This window comes from Aplidium turbinatum, chromosome 1, assembly GCF_918807975.1.
Source record: "Aplidium turbinatum chromosome 1, kaAplTurb1.1, whole genome shotgun sequence".
Classification (NCBI taxonomy): Eukaryota; Metazoa; Chordata; class Ascidiacea; order Aplousobranchia; family Polyclinidae; genus Aplidium; species Aplidium turbinatum.
Genome location: NC_137472.1, coordinates 49,425,389 through 49,449,975, shown reverse-complemented (window position 1 = coordinate 49,449,975; position 24,587 = coordinate 49,425,389). Strand labels below are relative to the sequence as shown.

At 39.8% G+C, this 24,587-nt stretch overlaps 3 protein-coding genes across 3 annotated transcripts; all 3 read left to right on the top strand.

Annotated features, from left to right (window-relative positions):
* Positions 1-1,881: 1,881 nt before the first annotated feature.
* LOC145766669 (uncharacterized) lies at positions 1,882-2,751 on the top strand. Its single transcript, XM_082578382.1, has one exon. The coding sequence runs from the start codon at positions 1,882-1,884 to the stop codon at positions 2,749-2,751; it is 870 nt and encodes a 289-aa protein (XP_082434508.1).
* Positions 2,752-2,839: 88 nt separating this feature from the next.
* On the top strand, positions 2,840-3,492 carry LOC145766660 (uncharacterized). Its single transcript, XM_082578375.1, has 2 exons — positions 2,840-3,158; positions 3,239-3,492. The coding sequence occupies exons 1-2, from the start codon at positions 2,840-2,842 to the stop codon at positions 3,454-3,456; spliced, it is 537 nt and encodes a 178-aa protein (XP_082434501.1). The 3' UTR covers positions 3,457-3,492.
* Positions 3,493-10,802: 7,310 nt separating this feature from the next.
* LOC145766652 (major facilitator superfamily domain-containing protein 6-A-like) lies at positions 10,803-17,873 on the top strand. Its single transcript, XM_082578366.1, has 4 exons — positions 10,803-11,792; positions 12,759-12,939; positions 13,428-13,574; positions 17,073-17,873. Exons 1-4 carry the CDS (start codon positions 10,803-10,805, stop codon positions 17,156-17,158), a joined length of 1,404 nt encoding a protein of 467 aa, XP_082434492.1. The 3' UTR covers positions 17,159-17,873.
* Positions 17,874-24,587: the final 6,714 nt, after the last annotated feature.

Below are 24,587 nucleotides of genomic sequence, written 5' to 3'. Positions count from 1 at the left end.
CACCACAAGATCTCTGCTTTCCCAAACGAGCACCCCCGTCGACTGAAATCAAGAACCCATTCGTGCCAGCCGCTCAACTTCTTATCAACGAAGCTGATGTACAATACATCTCTGTGGCTGCTTGGGCGGACCATAAATGGAGTTCTGAATGGAAGTCAACCGCCACCAGACTCTATTCGTTCATCCCCGACGCCGACACACGCCCCATCGGTCTAACACTACAGGCATGGGTGCGCCTCAACCGTCTCCGTACGGGCGTCGGGCTTTTCTGCTCAACCATGCACCAATGGTGAATGGCCTCTTCCTCCTCCTGTGAATGTGGTGCCGAGGAACAGACCGCAGACCACATCATCAATGACTGCTCTATCTTCAAGCCACCTAATGGAGTGGAAGGTCTGCGTGTCATGGATGACGAAACCAAAGACTGGCTGCTCTCTATAGTAGCCTTCCAGTGTAGTCCGGGAACATCGTGAATCTGGAGTGGTAAAAGGATAAACCCTCGGCCCCAGACGCTCACACGGCGACGACGATGTAGAGCTGAAGCTTTGTGATGTAAGAATGCTGCCTTGCAATTTCGCAATGCGAGGTTAGCACTTAGAAGCTGTATGGAGTTGTACAGTACTTACAAAACTGTACAGTACGTAGCTAGAGATTTGTTGGTGCTAATTGCTAAATAGGTGCTGTTGGATTTGATTTCAGCTTAAGTCTCGTAGGCTACTCGCAAGTAGACATAATTTTCACTGTAAGTAAAAGCATCATCACGGTAAGTAGACAAAATTTTCGGTTTACTTAGTTTATCAACAGAGAGTCGGTTACTCATGATAGAGTGTCATAGTTACCTGTAAAAAGTTGTTTTCTTTTGCTTGCCTAGTTTTCAATAAATTTATTTTGTTTTTTTGTTTTTTTTAAATATTTTTATTGGGAGACTGCGCGCAAAACCATTTCAGTTATCGTGGCAGCAGTCACCCGTATGTCTCTATGATCGGCCCAGCCATGGTTTGAACTCGAGTCGCCTGCTTGAAAGCACGACGCCGGTTCCGCTAGGCCATGTCACAGTACAGAATATCGAATGAAGTGGTTGCGAACGTTTTCTACGATCAATATAAGATATACCAGAATCTAGTGGTTATGAAAGTAAAATATAAGAAAGTTTATATTGAATGAAACTAAATGAAGAAACGCTGAAATGTCGTTTCCGTCTTGAGGGTGCAAGGCCAAATAAATTCTGTATTAAGGCCTGTAGTAAGGTTGCGAAACCCGGTTGTAGGCAAAAGCTCTGTTGGGTTTATTACCTTGTCACAAAATTTGACTGCTTGAGCAATATGAAACAGAGTTTGGGTTATTTCGATGTTAAATAAGTTGCATGTTTGTGATCATTCACAGAATGTCTCAGTTTCAATCTGGTGGCAGAAAGCGGAGCTACGCTCATGCTCATTTCTTCGAAGTGGAGACGGGCGGCAGTGGAAAAAAGTCACGGCTTGCTTGCAAGTACTGTTCGTGGAAAACTGCACTAAGCGCTTCCAGGATGCAAGAACACCTGGAAAAGAAATGCTCCAACCTTCCAGCAGATTTTATTAAGCGAACGTCACGTCCGTCATCATCGCGCTTCGGCCTCACTCCTATTTTTCCTGAGTTGCATTCTTGTAATGGAGACAACGACTGCAATTGTTCACAACATCCGTCCGGAGTGTCCATGGGATCTAGGTGCGACGTCAACGCATCAAGTCTTAGCCAAGTGAATTGAGCTTTAGTAGCTCCGTTGCATCAACAACTGAACGCGAAACCAGTGCGCTAAATGCAGCGTTACTGAGGTCCATTTTGTGTTCGGGAAGCGCCTTTCGACTGGTGGAAAATCCAAAATGGCTGAAATTTTTTTCATTGATGAGGCCAGGATATAAAGTGCCGACCCGATATCAACTCAGCGGTCCTACTCTTGATGAAGAGTACAGCAGAGTAAAGGCTGGTGTTCAGGCCAGGATCGATGCAGCTGCTGCTGGAGGCCTAACGCTTACTACTGACGGGTGGACGAACACGAATGGCGATAGCGTGATTAACTACATCCTTTGTGATCCGATTGCAATGTTTTGGAAGACGAACGTGTGCAAAGAGTCACATACAGGCAAATACATTGCTCAGAAAATTGCAGAAGTTGTTACGGAAATCGGAAGAGAGCGTGTATCGGCTCTTGTCACAGACAATGCCAGGAACATGCAAGCAGCGTGGCGAGAAATCAACGAAATGTTCGACGAACAAATCTTTTGCATTGGATGTTCAGCGCACGGCCTAAATCTTCTTCTGAAGGATTTGCTGGAGGTTCAAGAGTTTGCTGCAGTATTAGAAAGTGCGAAAGAGATCGCCGTAAAAGTGAATGGCCGGAGCAATCTTCGAAATGCATTCAACGGAAATTGTGCCTTGGCAATGTGGGTGAAAACTCGCTGGTTGTCCACCGGGGCATGTTTCAAAAGCCTTTTGAGGAACAAAGAAGCTCTGCAAACGCTAGCTGTCAACGCAGCTGCTGCTGGGTATATGAATCCTAGAATGAAGACAAAATTGCTAGCTGATGACTTCTGGTCCAATTTAGCATTGACAAATAAAATCGTGCAGGCAGTGTCTAAGTGGATACGATATCTGGAAAGCGACGTACCTGCCCTATCTTTGATTCCAGTGGCAAGAGCCAATCTGCGTTCGACGTTTGAAGAAGTTCTATCTGAAGCGAGCAGATCTGTTAGACGTTGCCCTGTCTCTCATTGACAAGCGGTTTGAGTTCATCCTGGGAAAGACCGACGTTCACATCGCTGCGCATATTCTAGATCCGTATTTTCGAGGAATCTGGCTCACAATGGAAGAAACAGTGAGTGGAACTCAGAGCATCTTCAATCAGTGCGAGAAGCTGCTCTCTGAAGAAGAGGCAAAAGCTGCCATCTCAGCCTTTCCCCAATTCAAAACGCAGACAGGAAATTTCGCGGCTCAGTGCCTTTGGCGGAACATGCCAGGTGACCCGAATCAAGTGACGATCGCAATTCGACAGCGACTGCAGGTTTCTCCTACTTGCTGGTGGGACTGCTATTTCGCCAACACGCCGCTGCACAAGATTGCCAAAAGAATACTGAGCATTCCGGCGACGTCGGCTGCAGTGGAGCGATCGTTTTCGCGCCAAGGTAAGCTTCATTACATTCAACAAAACAAAACGTATATAATTGTAGCCAGGCAGGTTACTTTGTTTTTCTCATTCATTCAGGTCAGCTCCATTCCAAAACGAGGAATCGTTTGATCCCCGAAAGAGTGCAAAAAAGCATGTTCCTCGCCTTCAATCTACGATATTATGAGTCGAGAAAAATGGAGCCATTCTCGGAGGACCGAGTGAACCAGAGAGTAGCTTTGGCGGAGGCGGTGGAGAGCTTAGGGGTTGAGATGACGGTTGATGACGATGACGATGTGGAAGGCGATGATGTGTAATGATTTAATGTATGACTTATGAGAAATAAAGGTGAAATGGACCAAAATATTGACTGCTTTTATTGGCATAGTCACTGTACTCATGAGTTTCGAAAAATACAGAAAAATACAGAAAAAATACGAAAAATACATGTACTTTACATTTGTATTTTACGCACAATTAAAAATACAGTAGTTTTACAACCCTAGTCGCGACCCACCGATTGGGAAGCACTGGGTTAGAGTACGCTAATCTGTTGACTATGTTTAAATTGAGAGTAAGTGAACTTAATTTTATTTCACGTTTGATTGGTTTAGAATCTTTCTCCTCGGACTTACAAAGCCTCTGAAAGGTTATTCCAAGCAGTTTTGCAGACTTGGTTTGGTTTGGTTGGTTTTGAATCTTTATCCTCGGACTGACAAAGCCTTGATTGGTTATTCCTGGTAGTTTCGCATATTTGTAGAGGCTCTTGACGCAGGGCCGGTTACCGAGATTGGCAGAGTGAAGTTTTTCCGATTGTTGAAGTGTTGCTGCCGGGGACTTATTCCATTTAGTAGGTGCTGCTGAATGGAGATCAGTCATGAAATGCGTTGCTCAAGCCCACATCCCGAGAGTCGAACCAGTGCCGCGTGATCTTGAGGCCGGCGCTGTAACGTAACCACTGAGCGGACGGGACTTGTAGTTGTAGAGGCTTTAAATTTGAACTACTAACGCAGGGTCGGTTACCGAGGTTGCCAGAGTGAAGTTTCCTCTTGTTGTTGCCTGTAAATTATTCCCTCCATTAGGTGCCGCTGGATGGAGAACTGTTCTGAGATACGTTGAGCAAGCGCACACCCTGAGCCGAACAAATATCGCTTGATTTGTAGCCTGCAAGAAATACCTCACTGATAAATGATAACTTAAGTAAGTTAGACCTACAACTTTTTACATTGATGTTAATCAGCGCATAGTCATCAGTGGAACTTTCCACAAAGTTTCAGTGAGAGTTAGCCTGCAAACACCAATTTCCTAATCAGAAGTAAACTCAGTTAAAGAACAAAATTAAAACCTGTGTCATAAACAAACATGTGACCCTCGGGCCATATACATTGTACACTGTGCATCAAGATTCAGAAAAAGAACCAGCCAAGCGTGAAGGGAAAGCATTCATGAGAATCTAAAAATGTGGTAGGCTATAGCCAAAGCATAGATGACTTAATTTATGACTTAACGTCAAACGTTTTTTAACGTCAAAAATTAATGACTTTATAGTAAGTCGTTAAATAATAGTAAGTCGGGGCGGACAGCCGGACACTGAACGTTAAATAAGCTATATGATACAACGCTGCTGTAGCAAAAGTGACAAGTTTCAAAATCAAGACTATGCACAATCTCAAGACAGTAAGTTATAGCAATTATAAGCCTGCTCAGTGCACAACGTATATGGCCCGAGGGTCACATGTTTGTTTATGCCACAGTGCAACGAGCAATCACTCTACCCTGCCCTCCAGCTCCAACCAATGAAAATGGATGCAGTGGAGCCACATTAGCAATTTTATCGCCAAATTCAAGAAATTTGGCAATTTTCAAAGCGTTTGGCTACATATTTGTGGTTTGGTGATTTGGCTATTTTAAAGACTGCAGTACTGCATTAACACAGTCAGTTTGGGTTTGGCAGCTAAGTTTTTTGTGGAAGAGCAGGCACCCTTGCTAAATCAGTTCAAGTCTGCCCCGTTAACTTAGTGGTTACGCGCCGGCCTCAAAATCACGCGGCACTGGTTCGGCTCTCAGGGTGTGCGCTTGAGCAACGCATTTCAGGACTGCACTTCATTCAGCGACACTTAGTGAATGGAATAATTCCCCGACAACAACACTTCAACAATCGGAAAAACTTCACTCTGCCAATCTCGGTAACCGGCCCTGCGTCAAAAGCCTCTACAAGTATGCAAAACTACCAGTTGAATAACCTATCAAGGCTTTGTTATTCCGACGGTAAATATTCAAAACCAAGCTTGTTTGCATGATACAAGTTATTTCTTCTTGATGCTTAAATTACCAGTGTTTACTGAGCCTAATAAACTAGTTGTTTATCTCTGCTGTGCATAGTGAAGACAAACCCACTAGACTTCACAGTGTAGATTCAAACGATCTGTTATAGCCTGTTATAACGATCATGTTATAACGATCTGTTATAACGATCATGCTGCTAAAAGCGAAACTCATTCAACTACAAACCCACTAGACTTTAAATCTGATCGAATTTGAGGTCAGCAACTAGATTTTTGCTTTTTGAGTTATAGCCTATTGTAATGTTAGTTTATTGTCGGATTTGAGAGAGAGACTTATTTGCCTTTCAACATCAGCAAATACATAAACGTCCGCGTTTTGTCGCTTCTATCTTTTTCTAGAACTCTGCTATGTTTGGCATATATTGCTTTTTCGTTTGTCATAAAGTCAGAGTTTAAGTGAAAGTCAGAAATAAAAAACAAAACCGAACTGAACATAAACGAGGAAAAAACATATTGGCAAGAAGTACTAATAAACCTTACAGTTTTTGGTCAAAGCGCTTTTTGTATGCAAAAACACACAAATTGTTAAACGTTGCTTTTACTTTCAGTTACATCAGATGAACGTTGCAACTGGTGCTGCAAACGAAAATTGTTAAACGTTAAATATACTAAACAGTGCAAAAATAAGTAATATGTACAGAAAACAGAGAGACACTATAAAAGCAACAAATACAAACAGTTAAATATGATGTTCACCAAGTTGAACAGTAAAACATTTGGACGTTATTTAACAGGTAAATTAGTTTTATCCAGAATTTATTGGAATATTTTTGTAGTTTTTTGAATAATACAAATGGCTTATTTTTTATTGATTGTTCTACTTCACTCCAGGTCTTAGTTTCTCTGTGTGTATTGTTTGTTTGTTTTAGATTTAGTGCCTTGAGGAAAAAAAAACTAAACCATTTTATTTACTTGCCCAGTGTCTTGTGAGTGAACACTTTCTAGCTTAAAGAAATAATCCTGAAATACAAGGGGTAAATTATTATTAAAGAGTTCATGCATAAATTTAGCAATTTCGAGTTTGTACATATCTTCCTGTTGCAAAAGATTAAAGGATTTGTATTTCAGAATGCATGTAATCTGGGTTTGGACTGTAAAGTGGATTTAGATTTCAAATTTTAAAATCCTCACTGATGGGAACCTCTAATAAAGTATTAAAATATATACCTATTGTCAGTGCTACAAGATGTTTTACATGCAAAATTGTAACTATTTTGTTAAAGTCTATATAAAATAATAGGAAATCAAAGAAATCAATGATACGACAATTTTCCATTGCTAAAAATTTCTTGCAACTGGGAAGCAAAACTAACCAAGTTTCGTAAGCAAAGCTCGCAGATCTAGCAACCTTTGAAAATTGTCAGATATTGTCTCACATTGTCGGCATTTTCAGTAATCGACAAACATTTTGAAGGGTTTATAAATCATAATTTTAATCCCAACCCCAATTATAATGGTCAGAAATAAAAGCAAATTATAACTGTCAATTTCCCACTTACACACTTATATATAGTGTTAGTTTCATAACTGCAGACAGTGCACACCGTTTCGACCTTCCGGTCTCCTCAGTGCAGTAGGTACACAGGAATGGCCATGGAGATATGTACCTCCATATGACATTTTCCCATTTGTGGTACCTAAACGCCAAAAATGGTACTACTGCCGACCTGGCCAAAGTGCTCAAACTGCAAGCAGTGAGCGTTGCGCAATGCATAGCAAGGTGCCTCCAGTAAAGTGCTTAATCGGCGTAAGCCAAGAGCGTGCATAACTGCAGACAGTGCACACCGTTTCGACCTTCCAGTCTCCTCAGTGCAGTAGATACACTGGAATGGCCATGGGGATATATAGCCTACCTTGTGGGATGTAACTTTCATGTGTTCAATTGTTTCAACATAAAAAACTGGATACTGGATAGCCTACAACAAACTGTTTATATTTTTATCTGTTTTTACTATACTTCTAGGACTTATTCAGAGACTTCGATACGGAGATATCTCAATTCGAAGACAGCCTTTTTTGCACGTTATCATGAAACACTATTTCACACTGTTTTATTGCTGGTATTTTTTCGCTGAGACTTTTTGATCATTTGTACAAAATCTTCGAAAAAGGTTGTCTTCAAATTGGGATATCTCCGAATTGGAGTCTCCACTGAGCCGCCATATTGAACATTAGTGTCTGTTAGCTAGTGCTTTTTTGCTTATTATTGGGCTTGTTTTTTTTTCCGGTTTACTTGCTTGTTTTTAAAACATAACCTGGCATCATTGACCAGCAGAGATGTACGTATACGCCGCAAATTCTACGCCGCATACTTGCGGCGTAGACTTTTTGTTTGCGCTAACGCTTGCGGCCACATTTTTTTGGATAGTTTGCGCTTGAGGCTACGCCGTAAAGTTTTCGCGGTTTTTTAGCGCATAGCGTCAACGCATACTTTTTAATGTGTTTTTTCTCTCTACAACACGCCAATACCTTCCAACGCTGCAGTTGAAAGAATGTTTTCAACGGGCAAAGACATCTTGGAACCAAAACACAGCAAAATGTTAGATGAACACTTTCAGATGCTTGTGTTTCTTCGTGGAAATTCAAAATAAAACTTGTTTGTTTCGAGTGGTTTATACCGTGTAAATGTTTGGCACCTAGCAAACAAAATTAGTTTACGCTAGTGTATGTGCTGACGTTGACGCCGCCAACTTTTTTTACAAGTTGCGTTGACGCATACGGCGTATGTTTTTTTCGAACGTTTGCGTTTACGCTGACGGCGTCAATATTTTTTGTATGCGCGTACATCACTGTTGACCAGAGGGATCAAAAATATTATGTTTGTAGAATACGCACAGGAAGGTGATCATTTTAGTATGTGCCAATCTTTCTAGCTGCTGTATGTCAGAAGTTAAAGAATTTACCTGTTTGAGAAGCAGCTGTATCACCTCAAAATTGAATCGGTCAGGGCATCCTCAAAACATCAACATAAAAAAATTATGTCTGCACTTGGCACCAATATGACACTGACAGAAGTAGGCACAAGTTTTTTTGAAAAACAAAATTAAAAAATTAACAGCCTGATAGTTAGGTTTACAATAGCAAGGATTTGTAATGTGTTTTGTACCCGAAATAAAGAGCTAAACTTTTGCTTACTTATGCATGTGGAAATATCTTGGGTATGGGAACTGTGGGGGAAAAAGTGGTCAGAATGTTTGTACTAAACGGAAAAGAATACCACCCTGCATATCAGTATTCACAACCACAATGGTCAAATTTTTGCCTATTATACTAAAAAAAGCTGGTACATATTTGGTACGGTGTTTAAGCGGTCTATCAATTTGTAGGTACGGTAACTGAATTTATTTTCATTATGAAAAATGGACCGTTAGATTATGTTTGAAAAAGTGATTTACTGACTGCTGAAATTAGACAAAATTGAACAACAATGAAGATTGATTATGACCTTATTCCTATAAAGGCTGTCATTTTCTGTTCCCAAGCAGGTAAACATATTTGTGTTGAACAATGAAATGTGAAATTTTATGTATTAATTTTAGTGTTGTTATAGTGTTATTCTGTACTCTGTTTTACAAGATACATCTTTAGTTGTATTCCACTTTATTTTTTCATTACGTTGATATAAAAAGTACAGTATTGTTCTCTGTTTTATAATAATGTGACATAGCCTATCCTATTATGTAGTACCATACGGTATTCTATTTCATCTTGTTCATTGTATCATATTTTATGCAATTGCACTGCATTTCAAACTGTGAAAAAGCGCTAATGTGCATGCAACATTATTATTGTCATTATTATTTCAAGCATCATAACTATACAGCAGGAGTCCGTAAATACTGGGTTGTGAGACTTTCTACTCTGGGTCGCAATATGATTTAAACTTAGGCTACCATAAATATTGTCATTGTATCTGCAAAATTTTTTACTATAATTTAAGTATTACGTATTGCATTGAAAGCTTTTGATAGGTTATTCCTGGTGGTTTACATACTTGTAGAGGCTTCGAACCACTGACGCATGGCCAGTTACTGAGATTGGCTGAGCAAGGTTTCTATAGTTGTTTGAAGTGTTGTTGCTTGTGAGCTATTCCTTCCACAAGATACTGCTGATTGTAGAGCAGTCCTGAAATGCGTTGCTCAAGAGTATACCCTAAGAGCCGAACCAGCGCTGCTTGATCTTGAATCTAGAGCTTAACCACTGAGCAAATGTAGTGGACGAATATTATCACCCTTCACTAGATAAAATACTCACCATATATCATCAGATGTTTTTTGACAGCCCATTTGACAGCCCCGTTGTAGCAAGAATTGACAGCGATAAGCACATGTTTGACAATCTATCATCTGATATGGTGAAAGCATTGGATGACCTGTCAAGTGACATGGTTTTTTGTCTTTGATATTAAAAGAACTGGAATTTCAGCTGCAAGGAATATCAACGGTTATCAGCTGCTTCAATGATTTTTTTTTACATTCAGAGCTATTTTATGTGGAAGGAGGTTTAATCCACCATAATGCATTGTAAACAAGTACAGATCAAGACTAGAAACACAATAAAATCTTCTCGTTGCCATTTTTCATTCAAAACCTCAAATAGAGTTGTTGTGCTCTAAACACTGAGCTCGTAAATTTCCTTTAGAAAAATAAATACCGGTGCAATAATTTTTCTTTTGATATGCTCAGTTTCACACAATGTTATTGGAAATTGCTACTGCCAATAGTAGCCTTAAAATTGATATATGCTCTCGAAATGTTTGGATGGTAAGAATTTAAAACTATTTTTTAGGGTTACAGTCAGTCGCACTATCAAGTATTTGATTGATTGAATTTTTATCCTCGGAGTGGGAAAGCTTTTCGCAGAGCTTAATCCTGGCAGTTTCGCATGTACTTGTAGAGGCTTTGAATCACTGACACAAGCCTGGTCACTGAGATTGACACAGTGAAGTTTCCGATTGTTAAAGTCTTGTTGCTGGGAAATTATTCCATTCATTAAATGCCGCTGATTGAAGAGCAGTCCTTAACGTGCGTTGCTCAAGCGCACACCCCGAGAGTCGAACCAGCGGCACTTGATCTTGAAGATTCTTCGTTCCAGAAGTCACGCGCTAACCAACTAAGCTATCGGGCGGACTTGCAGACTCCTGGTGCACACTGCAGTGCTGTTTAAAGAAAGTGGGAAGTTAAATAATCTTGAATCAAACCATCAACTTCAATGCAATTGTAATATTTTTTTTATTCACAGCACTGTCATGCATTCTTCCATTCAAGTCGATTTTCCAAAAACAACTTGGAATTTCAACCACTCAAAATGGCATTATTATGGCGATTGAGAAAATGATTAGCCTTTTTGCTCCTTCTTTTATTGGTGCAATTGCGGACAAATTTTCAGTGTACAAGTTAGCAATGATTGTTTGTGCTGTGTTATCAATTGCCTTTACACTTCCAATGTACTTTATACCTCCAATTAAAAATTATCCTCCTGCGAAGGTTTGCTGTGTTGATCAAAATCCAGTTTGCTGTTACAGTATTGAAAATGGTTCTATTTTCCAATGCAAACTGGCAAATCTGAATAATCATAATGTGCGATGTGCTGAAAATACTACTTCAATTAGCCAATTTTCAAGCATAAATATATCTGAAGGGAATGACTGCAATATCAATTCCTACTTCAAAGATTGCTCTGATGACAACACGAGATCAATTACTGAACAGTATGGACTTACATTTTATCTTTTGGTTCTTTTGTCCAGTTTGATAGTAATTGCTTGTGTGCCTTTATCTTCAATAATTGATGCCACTACTTTACATATGCTGGGACCAGAACGAGGACATCAATTTGGTAAGCAGAGATTATGGGGAGCAGTTGGATTTGGTTTGGTAGGGCTGTTGACTGGATATTTAGTTGATGTTTTAACAAATGTCTCTGAAGACAATGAAGAAAAAGACTACCTTTTTGTTTTTGTTGGATTTGCAGTTTTTCAGTCAATCACTGCATTGATTTGCCTTGTCAAGCTGAAAGTCCCAAAGCAGAAATTTCCTTCTCTTGTCAACGGTCTATTGAGTTTAATGCGAAATGCACGCATCAGCTGTCTGCTATTCGTTATGTTTGTTAGTGGATTTAACCTTGGTACAAGGTATGCGTTTACATTTTGGTATATTGAGCAGCTCCCTGGAGCTAGTCAAACGCTACTAGGTTTGACTATACTGTTGGGGTGTGCAAGTGAGATACCTGCTTTCTTTGTTTCTGGTTGGATATGCAATAACATTGGATATGATGCTGTTCTTGCCATAGGTTTGGTCACATCGGCTGTAAGTGTTCATATTTTGAATTGTTATGATGTTGAAATTGGTATGTTTTAATGTCATGAGCATGGCGACCTATAACCACGGGCCAACACACAGATAATATAGGTTTACAAAGTTGAATGGAAGCTGACCTGCCTTGCTTGATAGCAGTTAGAGCTACTAGAATGAGTTATTTTTTGTATGTTTGCTGTTTAGTCTGAGTTTGGGCTGAATTTATACTGCTATCATACAAACATTGAATCCACTTTTGGCTGTTGTGCTGAAAAGCCGAAAAAGATCCGGCAACTATTATACAAATAACAAATCCTGTTGCAGTTACCGAATCTTCCAGTTATAAAGTTAAGAGTCTCTTACAAGCCAATTGAACTAAGCAAGTGACAAGTGACAACTGATCTAGCAATATTTCAGCAAGTGGCTAAAGTTAGTAAATGATAAAACTGAGTTACAACTTACAAGTAACAACTGAGCAAGCCATAACTTGGCAAGTCACAAGTCAGCAAACTCAGTTTGGCAAGCGATGACTAGGCAAGTTCAATGTGAGCACGTAAATTTCATTTGCTGACTTGGCAGTTGCTAAAATGTACGTAATTGATGAGTTGTCGCATGCTGAGTGGTCCGACCACCTAACGTTAAACCAGAAGATTTGTCTTTGTTTGAGGTTCACTGATCACATTTTAGCAAGTTAGTTTTTCAAAACTTTCATTTTATTCAAATACACATAAAGCCAAGAGTTTGTAATTAAAATTTTATCAGCTTCCAGTCAATATTATAGGCTTGTGGGTTGACAAGTCTTGCTTATTTAGGTCGCTATGGTCAGCATGCAGGGCACAAGATAAAAACGTTACAAAGTTTGTGATATTTAAGCTATTCAATTGCATTTACAATCTGCAATGTTGAATATTTAAATTGTCTTGTTTTATGACACGAAGGTCGTATACAGCATAATTATGTTTGTGCTATGTATTTTAGGTTCAGTGTTTTTTGTACACCATTATTACTGTCGCTTGGCCTATTCTTTTCATTGAGATGCTCAATGCCATTTCATTTGCCGTACCGTTTTCTGCAATGTGCACGTATGCATCTGAGCTTGCTCCAGAAGGTATGACAGCCACGCTTATTGGAGTCACCCAAGGCGTCTACTGGGGTCTAGGTAAGGGGTCTACTGCTGTTTGTATTAAACAGTGTTGTACGCGTCAATGAAATAAATTGACGGCGTCAGCGCAAATTGCCTAAAAACTTTACGGCGTAAAGTACTGCGTCAGCTCTTGAAGAAATTGAGTCGCGCTGGCCAGAATAGCCTACATTGTGAAACTCTCATTGTGAAACGAGATTTTCCATGAAAACAAAAAATGACGCATAGCTCTTGACGCTTAAAGTTGGAAAAATAATTTAGTTGACGGCGCTATCACTTCCGTCAACTAAAAAATAAACTGACGGCGCTAGCCACAGCGTTAACGTACAACGCTGGTATTAAATTGAAACCATGCACAAGTTATGGCATTGCAACAATTAAATCTTTATGATTACTAGTTTAAATTGTTGAGTTGAACATGTTTAATTCCAATCTTCATAGGATAAACTTCTACACTTGATTGAAGTTAAATCGTTTAATTCATTAAAGAAAATTTATTTTTTTAGGCCATATGATTGGAGCACTTGTGTCAGGCGTGCTTTATAAAATCTATGAAGCTAAGTTGATGTTCAATATCAATGCTCTCATTGCCTTATCTTCAGGGTTATTATACTATGCCATTGTGAAGGTATTACCGATGTGTACATCAAAGCGTAAGTCCAAATTTTGTTTATTTATAGCCTAATTTGTATTGCAATAGATGAATGTTAGAGTTCTTCTCTGCTTCATTTCAAAATGCCAAAGTCAATTAGTCTTATTCTGTGATCTGCATGCAGTGTTGCAATGACATGCTATTCCATCTAATTCTAGGGCGCTTTCAAATCAAGATGCGGATGATATTACTTTCTGAGATTCGCCATGTGTGCTTATAATTAAATCTGTCATTGCATAGACAACTTTTGTGGAGACTTTCAAAAAAACAGTCTTTTCGTCACTCTGTGAAAAACCACCGATATTCATTGAGAACTAACCCCATTTCAAATACCTTGCGACGGATTAGTGCGAGTTTACTTGGCGCTGTATTTAATTAACTTGGTTTGGCAACCTCTATCTAGTCTAAAAGCTGAACTGAAGTTCGTAGAGGCGTAGTAGAAGTGATGCCGACCTAGTTGACTTTGTATGCACATCTGGTTTATTAGACATGCTTGCTCAGCACATTGCTTTGTGAAAAGCAAGTATGAACTTTATCTTCCTATCAAAAGCGCAGACTAAACGCTTTTTTTATAGCCAATACGTTGTCCCATTAAAAAGTTGATAATATACAGGGCCGTTGACAGGATTTCTCGGGCCCGGTACCAATTTATTTTCGGGCCCCCTTCATCGACAAAGTTATGAATATAAAGGTTGTGTACAAACTTTTATTGATGTCGTGTAAGCATGGTCATTTAACAAATCTTGCGCAATCTTAAAATTTCTTGAACCGCAAAACTTACTATCTCTATCTAGCGGTTGCTTTTTTGAACGTTTATTTGTCACATGGCGCTAGAGTATTACTTCCCGATGCCACTGATGTTTCACTGGTCATTCTAGAACATCTAGGCTCACCAGAAAAGAATTTACAGCACTGCAGACAGTCAGAAAGTTTTCAATTTGATTTGGTAAAGGTGTTTGGGCCTTGGTCAAACATTTGCTGATTGCTGCAATCGGAAAAGTGGTTTTGGTCTAATTTTTAGTGCAGAAATAGGGATAGTAATCTTTTTACCTGTGCCACTTCAGTTTTTGAGTTTGAAAAAATATTAGCCTGTTTATTTTGAAATTCGTGTTTCCGGTAATATTCGTGGTTAGGGAAATCACTATACTAGACTAAATTCTTCTTTTACTGTTTGGTGACAGAAGTGGCTATTTTACCACCAGAAAGCTGAAGTGGGCCCGGTACCCAGAATGGGGCCCGGTACTTTACCATCTGACGGCTGAAAGGGCTGTTTTAACCTCTGATGGCAATTCCTTTAGATCTCATTATATTAAGATCTTGATAATGTTTGAAGTCGCGGGGAATTTTTTAAATCCGAGCACCTTAAATATTCCGGGCCCGGGTCCAAAAGTACCACCTAGACCCCCCTGTCAACGCCCTGATAATACAACCGCTTTTAAGCAAGTGATTAAAAACAGCACGTTTTCTTTGCTGCTCTGTACTCGTCCTTTTAATGGCATCGGCTATGTCAGTCGCGTGCTGGATATAGGCCTATGAATTCCAAAGGACTTGATGTTTGACGAGCTGGTCGCTGGGGTTAGGCATATTTCTGCTACATGGACTCTTTTTCCCTTCAACAAAGAGGAAAGATTCTCCGGCTCCCTATAAAAACAGCAGAGGAATACAGTGGCGCGGGAACTGTTTTTCTCTAGGGGGCTGAAGCTGCCGTAGTGTTGTCAGCTTCTGGGGGGCGAAGCCCCCCAGACCCCCCTTATGTATGACATCATTTAATACTTGTTTTAACTTTCGGTCCCCTTCTGTGTCAAAAAAACGACGCCAAAAATGTAACAAATGGAGAACGGCAACAACACAAAGCAGCTGTTCAGGAAATTATAATGAAAACGTACAAATTAGAAAGTGATATGAAAACGACAGTTTGTGGAAATGAGTTCTCACACGCTTCCCAAGATTGCTTTTCGCTCAGATGTTTTCTCTATGAACTGGATGTGTCATGAGTTCTTTGACATCGACAGTGTCCAAAATGTTTTGGTGGACATGCATCAACGCAAGATGAGTAAGTCTTTTTTGTGTCATTGAGGTTCTCAACCACGTTTTCAGGCATCTTAGAGCATCTTAAAAAGAACGTTCTGGTGATGCAGCTGAACCCGCGAGGCAAAGGCAGAGCTCCACGAATTTTCGCGTTTCTTTGAAAAGATCTAGTGTTTGAGGGTTTAGTTGCAATAGTATCTCAGCAACCTTTTGAACGGAGTTTGCGGTTTTTCCACTTACAACATCGCTGAGCAAGGTAAGTTCGGTTTTTAGGCAATCTTTTCTGATGGCATCGGGTAAGCTGATCTCAGTATCACATCTATCCTCACAGTTTGCACAGCTCAGAAGGGCCTTCTCTCTGTTGGCTGCTATTAGCAGATCCGCCTGGTCGAATCTTCGATCAAGCTCAGCTTGAACCAAATCAAAGGCTTCGATGTATTGCCGTTTCCACGCTCCTCCTCCCGCAGACGACAATGCATCCGATTCTTCTGTGTTTCAAAATCTTGCTGGAGTTTGCTCACTCAGGGATCCTTTGGCGTCTTTAGGTTATTGGCAGACGCAAAGACGTTCGCTGCTTTCATAAGCTTGGAAACGAATTCATCTTTTCTGAGATTTTTGATCCGTTCGCGAATGGTGATGGATTCCAAAGCTAAAGAAGCAGAGATCTTTTTGCTTTGGAGCTGTCTTGCGACGACTTTTGCAGGCTGAAAAGCTTCTCCGCTGCAGGTAATCATAAAATAAAGCCGCATCGTGCGTGCTTGTTTTACCAAGCCGAATATCTTTGCACGTGTTTCTCCTCTCATTGCACTATCTTCTGTCATGTCGGTCAAACATTGCAACAGGGTAAGGTAGCACTTAACAACACGAGCGAGGCAGAAGCACGAACGCACCAAAGAGTAGGACACAAACCCAGCAAATTGAAGGCAACTTTATAGGAACCAAAAAGCGACATGAATAGATATTTACGTTTAGACGATCATTGTTCGAATAATTTTCTAAAAATAAGTTATATACCTTAAATTGTCAGAATTTTCTAGGGAGGGCTGAAGCAATCATCGAAAATTCCAGGGGGGCTGAATTAGCTCTGGGGGGGCTGCAGCCCCTTGAGCACCCCTACTTCCCGCGTCCCTGGTGGAATAGGAAGTGAGTGATGAGTATGCCAGTCTTGAGGAAAGGTTACTTCCGTACTTGCAGCAACTTCTATTGCTTTGAAATGTTAACCTTTCCAGGCCCTGGCAAGGGATATTTTGTTCGAGCCAAAAAAAATCAACATTATTATCACCAATATTTGTGTTAGGAGGTGACGCTTCCATGAATACTCAGATATTTTACGGTATGATACTTCCTGTTTTTTTTTCGTCTGTCATGTCCTGGATGTTGAGATAGGACGAGGTCTGGCTAAATGTTTGTGTTACATCATTTTGAAAAATCGTAACAGATAATAATTAATTAACCCGATTTTATGTTGTAGCGAACAGTACAGACAAAAGTGTTGTTGAAGCTACTGATCCAATGTTGGATGGAACGGCCAAAAATGATGACAAGGTTGAAGTTTAGCTGTTGTTGCTTTCAAAAGCCATTGCATTGCAGGATTCACTACAAGCTATCATCTACCTACACTGTAGCCTACTATGAGCTATGAATATTAACAAGGGCAGTTTAATTATGAAGACATACGAAGTTTTACTTTTGACTTCATTTATTGACAAATCAACATAGTTTGACTTGCTGGGTGATGTTTCAATGTAAGGAAAATTTACTCTTAGACGAACAAAGTCTTTAAAAGTTTAATGTCTAAAACTTTGTGTACTTTCTGTCCGGAAGCATCAGATTACTGATGCATTTGATGCTAGCAAAGTCGTCGGGGTTAACATTTTTCGTTCATATTCAAGGAACTGTATGATTTGTAGCTTATCCCATTCGGTGCTAAAGAACTTCTAAATTAAGAGCTGTGGGCCTACAACTTCACTATTAACTAAATCATGGTAATTTTGTCTTGCCTTTTCACAATCCGTAATATACGTCGGCATGATTTTGCCGCAGCAAAAATGCGTTAAGTTTGAAGGTTGTCGAGCTGGAGACAACAGCTTGTCTCGTGTAGTCTATAGGTCGAACCTGTCTTTTTGAGGTGAAAATCACTTGCGAAAATCTCGACCTACACTCGAGTATATACGGTACTGGCTTACCTTAATTGTTATGCAAAAGTTATTCTTTCATCGAATGCTTATTGTTTACCGGTGTCGTTGCGAATATAAATCATGGTAAAGGAAGATACAGTTAAAAAGTGGAATTTACCTGCTATAGGTTATCAAAAAGAGGGAACAGAAGGAAAAGTTAGTGTGGTGTTGTGCAAAATTTGCAAGGAATTTTATGACGGAAACATATCGGAATTAGAAAAGCTACGGGGTCAAATTCAGTTAAAAAAGTAGTACAAAATTGGATAAATGATTCTGCGGCAGTAAAGAAAAGTAATGCTTCCGATCATATGGCATCGCGCGTTTATGAACGGGCAGTTTTGCGTCTTCAAGTATTCCAGTGACGACGCGACAACCTCATCCTCCGATACAGCATCTGATGATTCTGATTCTGACTATAGTTCTTTATACAACAGACTTTGCGTTGCTCGCAGTATGCCAATTGTGCCGAAGTTATGTTAGTGTAAACGTAAATCGAAGCGATTTTCTTGCAGGGAGCTATTAACTTGTTACCGGTACTTGGTTGAGCAATTAACGTTATTTTATGATAATTCAATCTCGCTAGATGTCGAATTAATGTAAAAAGAACTTAAATTTCTTATTGGGCATTGTTATTAGGCTACGCAATATAACCCGCCGGGAAAATTAAATCGATTTGGGCTGACTCGAACGTTGAATCAACCCAAAATTAACTTACTTTTCTCCCCTGAGTTATTTAACGTGATTTACCGTAACAGCATGCGTCGCTTTATCGCTACTTGTGGTATTATTACATCACAACAAATCAAACAATGCGATCGTGATAGACTACTCTAGTATATTTTTCGCTTCTCGTTTTACATGTTTTGTAATAAACGTTCACAGAAAATCTTTTCGTAATAAACGTTCACAGAAATTGCTGAGGCAGTTCCAACTTTTGCCGTTTGGCCTCCGCAACGTTTTTGCCGAGTAAAAATATGCTAATTTCGAAGAAGTGTTCACAGCAAGTAAAATAGTACAACGTGAGATCTTGGTGCGGTGTTTCTGTTGATTAAACTCCCGCTGCGAGTAAATAACACAGCAAGAAATTTGGAACAATTTTTGTCCTAATGAAGTGCTCATTTTGCCACGGCATTTTTATTGCCTTAGCAGAATGGCCATTATGACGTTTGCGGCAGCATTTACCACGGCAATTGCCGCGTGCCGCCGCTAATTTCGAGGACTGCAGATGAACGTTGCAACTGGTGCTACAAACGAAAATTGTTAAACGTTAAATATACTAAACAGTAAAAAAATAAGTAATATGTACAGATAGACACTAAAGCAAAAAATACAAACAGTTATATAAATATGATGTTCACCAAGTTGAACAGTAAAACATTTGAACGTTATTTAACAGGTAAATTAGTTTTATCCAGAATTTATTAGAATATTTTTGTAAAGCTTTTTGAATAATTCAAATGGCTTATTTTTTCTTGATTGTTCTATTTACCCCAGGTCTTAGTTTCTCTGTGTGTATTGTTTGCTACAGATTTAGTGGCTTGAGGAAAAATCTAAACCATTTTATTTACTTGCCCAGTGTCATGTGATTGAACATTTTCTAGCTTGATGAAATAATCCTGAAATACAAGGAGTAAATTATTATTAAAGAGTTCATGCATAAATTTAGCAATTTCGAGTTTGTACATATCTTCCTGTTGCAAAAGATTAGCCTAAGGCCCTAAAGGATTTGTATTTCATGTAATCTGGTAATGGACTGTATGCATGAAATCTGGGTTTGGACTGTAAAGTGGATTTAGATTTCAAATTTTAAAATCCGTTCATCACTGATGGGAACCTCTAATAAAGTACTAAACTATATAGCCTACCTATTGTCAGTGCTACAAGATGTTTTACATGCAAAATTGTAACTATTTTGTTAAAGTCTATATAAAATAAGAGGAAATCAAAGAAATCAATGATACGACAATTTTCCATTGCTAAAAATTTCTTGCAACTGGGAAGCAAAACTAACCAAGTTTCGTAAGCAAAGCTCGCAGATCTAGCAACCTTTGAAAATTGTCAGATATCGTCTCACATTGTCGGCATTTTCAGTAATCGGCAGACATTTTGAAGGGTTTATAAATCATAATTTTAATCCCAACCCCAATTATAGTCGTGATGGTCAGAAATAAAAGCAAATTATAACTGTCAATTTCCCACTTACACTCTTATATAATTATTATGGTGTTAATTTCATAACTGCAGATAGTGCACACCGTTTTGACTTTTCGGTTTCCTCAGTGCAGTAGCCTAAGTACACTGGAATGGCCATGGAGATACCTCCACCTGACATTTTCCCATTTGTGGTACCTAAACACCAAAAATGGTACTACTGCCGACCTGGCCAAAGTGCTCAAACTGCAAGCAGCGAGCTTTGCGCAATGCATAGCAAGGTGCCTCCAGTAAAGTGCTCAATCGGCGTAAGCCAAGAGCGTCCATAACTGCAGACAGTGCACACTGCACACCGTTTCGACCTTCCAGTCTCCTCAGTGCAGTAGATACACTGGAATGGCCATGGGGATATATAGCCTACCTTGTGGGATGTAACTTTCATGTGTTCAATTGTTTCAACTTAAAAAATGGATACTGGATAGCCTACAACAAACTGTTTATATTTTTATCTGTTTTTACTATATTTCTAGGACTATTCAGAGACTTCGATTCGGAGATATCTCAATTCGAAGACAGCCTTTTTTGCACGTTATAATGAAACACTATTTCACACTGTCTTAGTGCTGGTATTTTTTCGCTGCAACTTTTTGATCATTTGTACAAAATCTTCGAAAAAGGTTGTCTTCAAATTGGGATATCTCCGAATTGGAGTCTTCACTAAGCCGCCGTATGAATATTATAGTGTCTGTTAGCTAGTGCTTTTTTTGCTTATTAGGTATTGGGCTTGTTTTTTTTCGGTTTAGCCTACTTGCTTGTTTTTAAAACATAGCCTAACCTGGCATTATTGACCAGAGGGATCAAAAATAATTATGTTTGTATCCTATCCACCGGTACACGCAGTACAATGCAGATTTATTTTAAGAATTCAAATTTCAAGGTACGGTACCGGAACCGTTAGAAGTGTCAATCATGGAGCAATGAGGAATCTAATATTTTTAACAACCGGAAACTTCACTCTGTCAATCTCGGTTACCGGCCCTGCGTCAAAAGCCTCTACAAATAGCCTACCGTATGTGAAACTACCAAAAATAAACTATCAAAGGCCTTGTCAGTCCGAGGCAGGGGCGCCGGAACGATTTTTGACTGGGGGGGGGCAAAACTACGAAAAAAGGGCACTTTTGTTTACTAAAAGGCCAATTTTTTTTCAAGTTTTAAGATAAGATATAGCGATAATTGGTCACAGCGGTAAACCATAATTTCTTCGTGGGAAAATTGTAACTTAAAGTTCCCGGATCCTTTCGTCTGCATATAATGACCGAAGAAACACACACTTGAACTTCTTTTCAAACAGTGTATTTCTGTAAAAATTAGCCCACGGCTACCAAAAACGAGGGGGTGCAACGCGTACACCACTGAAAACTGTCACTACAGAACAGATTACTTGGATAAAAGACGGAACCTTTGTCCAGCTAGCAAGCACTAAGCCAACAGTTAAATGTGCGGCCAACTTTCAAACAATCATTTTACGAATGACCAGAATAGATAGCAATATCTCAAATTCACGTATGCAGTAGCCTACTGTGACGCAATAATGAAAGACAATTATGAAGTCATTCCAACAGGTGTTTAAAGCTGATGTAATATTTCCTGTTTAAACAGGCCCAAACAGGCCCAAACAGGTTTGACTTAATTCTTATGAACGCTGGTGCAATTTTGGCACATGCTTTAGGAATTTCCATGACGTAATATTCAGTAGACTTGAACGGTTTTTATATGACGTTTGATTTGGTGAAAATTGTCTGGAACATAGCGGCCCCTAGTTATGACAGTCTGACATGGCATAACTAAAAAAGAATTGACGACAATTGTGAGCCAATGAATAAAAACACATGATACACAAATTGTTTGAATCACTCACGTTTAAGTTAATACGCAAATACAAAGGGCATGCAAAGAATGAACAACAATAAGAATAAACACGATGATACATGAAATTGGTACCATAGGTATTAGGTACACGCAAAAATGACGCTATATACAATTGTTGCGATAATAACCGACTGTTCTGGGCTCAGACAAGGGTCGGCCACCGCAGACAAAACCAGGCTCAAACCCTAACACTTAGGTGTTCTTTACGGGGGCGAGGCACGAAATATCCCTCAACACGTAGTCTACTTTTACTTTCCCCGTACTCTCATCATAGTTGCAGACGGCAACTTTGGCTCTACGAACCACAGGCTTCCCTTTCCTAATTTGTGGAACTACCTCATGCACCCTCCCAAGTTGATACTTCCCACGTTTACCAATGTCTTGGAGAGAACCTACCACTACAAGTTGACCAGGCTCCAAATTCTCGGCCATTTTTAGCCATTTTTTCCGGCCCTGAAGACCTGGCAAGTAAAAATCGATCCATTTACTCCAAAACTGCTGAGAAAGTGACAAATTGAACCGATAATCCCTTCTTAATTGGTCACGATCATGTGGTTGCCCAACAGCACAGTATGGGTCTAAGTATGGGGTCAAAAGTGAGGCAGGGGTGATGACAGTAAAATCCCTAGGGTCGTCACTCAAAGGTACCAAAGGGCGTTCGTTCACGATCCGAACGGCACTACTGGTGTACGTAAGCAGTTCAATAAAACTGGGCTTACGTATTGAAGAGTCCAAAATGTGAAAAAAGTATTTGGTCACATCAGCCATGAAACCAAATCTTTCAAGCCGAAATCTAGCCAAGACATCTGCCAGAGGGTTTAACAAGTCAGACAAGTCAGGGCAAGAAGACATTACATCATTTACACAAGTTCCTCGAAATTCAGATTGTTTTAAAGCCTTCTTCCTTAAAGCAGCAGCTCTATCTGACGCCAACACAAAATTGTTAGGTAAATCAATATCTTCCTTCAACGGAACAGGTATCTCAAATCGACCATCTTTCAACTCAATATTCGGTTCGACAAGTTCTCTAGCCAAAATATCATTGCGAGACAATTTACAGGTTTCATTTTGCAAAGTCAAATCCTGAATGACTTTATTCAGGTCTGCTATTTCCATATCACGAGACTGAATTTTACGCTGAAAGCCAGAGATGACATCCGACTCTGAAGACGTCTGCACTCTGCACACTTTAGCAACGCTTTCAACTAAGGGTGACTTACCACCACAAGCCAACCAACCGAGAGGAGTGAGTAAAGCATGCGGTTCACTGCGATTTTCACCAACACGTTCTTCTTTTGCCCACATCAAATAAGCGTTGTCGTTTCCAATCAGTACATCTACAGTACTACAATCATTCAAATGAAACATATTCACGTCATGAAAATGACGGAAACTACTTAAATCCTGCTTATGTGGTAAAGTCTTAACATCGTCAGCCCAAGCTGGGTTAACCACCGAGGTTATATCACAAAACAGTTCATCAGTCTCTAACGACTGGATGTTGAGTTTAACAAGGTCAGCACAAGTAGGTTTCTGACCAGCCAGAGTATCCATTTTAAACGACGCTTTATCATACGGTTTAAGACCAAGTTCGCACACCAAGTCACTCGAAACAAAGATCAACTGCGAACCAGGATCATGCTGACAATACACCAACTTCGATTTGCCAGTCATTGGATTCAAAACACGAGCAGCAGTAACGCGGTTAAAGGCTGCTTTAACATTTCCAATCTTAACATTACGCACAGGAACTCTGGCACCAGCATCATCTTTACCGACCAAATCCAGAGAATCACGTGACGTCACATAAAAATCATGCAGAAGAAAATAGTGTTTCCTATCGTTGTTAGGCCCACACTGACGACAGTTGTTTGCATGATTACAGTCCTTAACTATATGCTGGCGCAAACAGTTCAAGCATTTTCCAGCTTTCACAATGACATCTCTCCGACCTTTAGGTGTCAAGCGCAAAAATTCTTTACAATTAGACAAAAAATGATATTCAACTTGACCACGTGATGAACAACAAAAACATGCCGGTATGTCACTATGTCTGGCCACACCGCCGCGCGGTGCGCCAACAGCAGTCGAGTACTGCGAACTCCCTGAAATCACATTATCATGGGGTTTTACCGACGTCTGCCTAACCGGACATGAAGGCAATTTTCCTTTGCCAAACTTTTTAAATTGCTGCGACTCACCAGAATCGCCCATTAGCATAATGCTAAAATCAGTCGACTTGCGCGTTTCCTCCCGTACTACAAATTCAAACAAACTCTGAAAGGTAGGTTCCTCAGTGCTACCATACTGATCACCTAAAAAGTCAAGATAACGCTGCTTAGCGTCAAACGGGAGTCGCTTAGCCAAATCCAAAACAAAACGTCCTTCTAATTTATCACGCTGACCATAAGCTTTCGCGTAAAGCAAACACTGCGACAATTCATCTTTAAACTCTTTCAAATCACTGGAAGAGATAGAAGTCAATTTGCTACCATAGCGATACTTTCTAATTTCTGGTTCTGCGAAAAGACCTCCACGAACTCCAAAACGTTGGGACAAGCGAGCTAACGACATTTCTATCCTGTCTTCCTCTGACAAGCCAGGAGTGTCAGAAACCAAATTAGCAATCGTTTGTGCAGCTGTTCTAACACAAGCTGCTTGCAACAAAGTCAAACGAGTTCCCTTAAAGGGCGAAGCTGCCATCAAGGCCATAACACGATTTTTAAAGA

Excerpts from the sequence above, each read along its gene's own strand:
- LOC145766652 (XM_082578366.1), top strand. The coding sequence starts at position 10,803 with ATGGCGATTGAGAAAATGATTAGCCTTTTTGCTCCTTCTTTTATTGGT. Across the intron at positions 12,940-13,427 it reads AGGCGTCTACTGGGGTCTAG|GCCATATGATTGGAGCACTT; the intron begins GTAAGGGGTCTA and ends TTATTTTTTTAG. Across the intron at positions 13,575-17,072 it reads ACCGATGTGTACATCAAAGC|CGAACAGTACAGACAAAAGT; the intron begins GTAAGTCCAAAT and ends TTTATGTTGTAG.
- LOC145766669 (XM_082578382.1), top strand. The coding sequence starts at position 1,882 with ATGAGGCCAGGATATAAAGTGCCGACCCGATATCAACTCAGCGGTCCT.
- LOC145766660 (XM_082578375.1), top strand. The coding sequence starts at position 2,840 with ATGGAAGAAACAGTGAGTGGAACTCAGAGCATCTTCAATCAGTGCGAG. Across the intron at positions 3,159-3,238 it reads GCGATCGTTTTCGCGCCAAG|GTCAGCTCCATTCCAAAACG; the intron begins GTAAGCTTCATT and ends TCATTCATTCAG.